Source organism: Solanum lycopersicum, chromosome 7 (assembly GCF_036512215.1).
Source record: "Solanum lycopersicum chromosome 7, SLM_r2.1".
NCBI lineage: Eukaryota > Viridiplantae > Streptophyta > Magnoliopsida > Solanales > Solanaceae > Solanum > Solanum lycopersicum.
In genome coordinates, this window is record NC_090806.1 from 30,314,519 (window position 1) to 30,317,388 (window position 2,870).

At 35.5% G+C, this 2,870-nt stretch overlaps 1 protein-coding gene across 1 annotated transcript; it reads left to right on the forward strand.

Moving 5' to 3' along the window:
• Positions 1–598: 598 nt before the first annotated feature.
• LOC138337386 (uncharacterized) lies at positions 599–916 on the forward strand. Its single transcript, XM_069287295.1, has one exon. The coding sequence runs from the start codon at positions 599–601 to the stop codon at positions 914–916; it is 318 nt and encodes a 105-aa protein (XP_069143396.1).
• Positions 917–2,870: the final 1,954 nt, after the last annotated feature.

The window sequence follows — 2,870 nt, forward strand, 5'->3', positions numbered from 1 at the left end:
TATTCAGCGGAAGATTATGACAGGATCTTCGTAGAGTGATATTGTGTATCACCATGGTATTCCATTCTCCATCAAATCGAATCAGGGTGCACAATTCACATCTAGGTTTTGGAGGTCATTCCAAAAAGGGTTGGGTACAAAGGTGAAGTTGAGTATCGCTTTTCATCCCCAAACGGATGGTCATGCGGAACACACTATTCAAACCATTGAAGATATTCATAGGGCTTGTATTATTGATTTTAAAGGAAATTCGCATAAGCATTTTCCATTGGTGGAGTTTGCATATAATAATAGTTTTCATTCATCCATTTCCATGGATCCCTATGAATCCTTGTATGGTAGGAGGTGTAGGTCTCCTATTGTATGGTTTGAAGTTGGAGAGAGTTCGCTTCTTGTTTCCGATTTGGTTTATAAGAGTTTGGAAAAAGTTCATATCATAAGGAACCGGTTGCAAACGGCCTATAGTCAGCAAAAGTCATATGACGATCATAGGAGAAGGGATACGGTGTTTGAAGAAGATGATAAGGTGTATTTGAAAATTTCACCAATGAAAGGGATGGTTTGATTTGGTAAGAAACGGAAGTTGAGTCCTGGTTATATGGGTCCCTATGAAATCTTGCAAAGAGTTAGTAAGGTTGCCTATGAATTGAAACTTCCTAGTGAATTGGCTTCGGTTCATTTGGTTTTCCATGTTTGCATGCTTAAATATTGTATTGGTGATCCCGAGTCTATTCGTCCTATTGAAGGTCTTGGTGTCAAGGATAACCTCTCTGATGAGGAAGCTCCAGTTCAAATTCTTGATAGGCAAGTCAAGAAGTTGAGGAATAAAGAGCTGGCTTTTGTAAAAGTGTTATGGATGAATCACCTAGTTGAGGGTGAAACATGGGAAGCCAAGGCCGAGAAGAAGTCCTGTTAACCTCATATTTTTGATAATTAAGGTTATTCATCCTTCTTAATAATATAAATATGACTAGAAATTGATGTTTCTTGATTTTTGGTGAAGACATGCAAAAATGTGTATTTTGATTTACATTACAGTAAGTTACAGTGAATTTGGCGTGTAAAAATTAAAATTTTGCCTTTTGGTTTGTTTGAGTTGTGCATTTTAACATGGTAAGTCCTAGTGAAAAGTTTTGTGTCATGTTGATAAGTGAACTTAATGCAAATTGACTCATGCAATGCATGTTGAGCTCATGTTGTGTTGTGAGAAGCAAATGCCTCATAATGAAGTGTTTCAGTTTCATGTGTGGTAATTGAAGTTTTAAAATTTCCTTGTTGAAATGATATGATTTATGTGTTTTGATATTGTTGATTTTTCAGGCTGCTAGTCTTGAGTCTATTCATTCCTTCAAAAGAATTTCAGTTTTATTCGGGGACGAATGTTCCTAAGGGGGGAATAATGTAATATTTCGAATATCCAAGATGAGTCTTAAAGCCTAAAATAGGTTACATGGGGTCTAAAAACTGTTTTAAGACCTAATTTAAAGGATATAGGTCATTAAGGAAGGTTAGGAATCAAAACGGCCAAGAATGTCCATAACATTCGTAAACTAGTATTAAAAGATACTAGCGTGCCTTAACCTATTTGACTAGCTTTTAAGAGTCGAAAGTTCATGAAATTATGTGGAAGGTTGTATAACATGTCTTAAAATTGATTCATGGTCGAAACATCTGGGTACAAATTCCAAAGGACCAACAAAGGGCCCTTGAGGAGGACCCTAGCCGTAGGAGGCAATACTGGCTGGGCAGTGTGCACCAACGAAACCTAAACGACGGGCCATGTGTTGATCGACGGGGAGTCAATGAAAATTGTCAACCAACACTTAGGAAATTCTTTGAAGACCCTTACCTGCATATTCTTTTAATAGATCGACGGATTTGCAGCACGGAGGAAGGTTTGGTCCATTGATTGACCCATGATTCGTCTATTGTGGTGTCGTCTGTGACAATGCCAATTTGCTGCACATTTTAAGTTATTCTCATTTAATCAATTGAGGGTTTAGGTGGTTAGTTAGGGGTTCAAGGGAGTCTACTTAAGTTAATTAACCCCCCATATAAATACCCCAACCCTCATTAAACTAAATACAACTGAAAAAATAAACTCTCTTCCTTCTCTCTTCTCTCTCTCTCTATTGGAAGAAACCATTGAAGACAAGCTAGGGGGAGGTTTTGAGGGATGCAAAGGGACAATTTAACCATTCAATATTCATCAAATGTTGAGGTATGGGATCTAATTCATGTTTGAGACTTCTTTCCTGAAAGGGCTCCTTCAAAGAACTTCAAAAGTTGGGTTTTCAAGTTGGTTTCATCTAATTATGAATATGGTGTTATGAACTGAGTTGTTTATGGTTTATTTAGGATATAATTAGTATATTAACATGTATTTTAACTTTATTATTGTACTTTGTGATGCTTTGATCTAAATATAAGAACATGATCCTTAACCCTTAAAACTAGGTTTGATCTTGATGTGAATTAGGTTGGGATTGATTCAATTAACTTGATTATTGGTTAAATTATTATAATATTATGTTGTTTACACTAAACGTATATAAATTGTTATGGTGTAGTGACACTTCTAGCCTTATTGTCATGTTGATTATTGAATTATGATGTGTTATGTATAAACTAGATTTAATTTAGGGTTTATGGTAAGGCCTAAATGATGTACAATGAAGGAGACTTTGTAAGTCTTATAATCTCTATCATTACTTTCAATTGTGATTAAGTCATGATGTTGTGTTAGGGTATGCCTTGTATTAGGATTGATTGGGTGATATGATGTTTAATTGAAATGTATTGATTATGTTGTGAGTTTGATTAAGTTGTATGTGTTATAAGGATGGTGATGATTATCAATGCACATTATT

Bases quoted from the DNA above. Each gene is read 5' to 3' on its own strand.
- LOC138337386 (XM_069287295.1), top strand. From the start codon at position 599: ATGGGTCCCTATGAAATCTTGCAAAGAGTTAGTAAGGTTGCCTATGAA.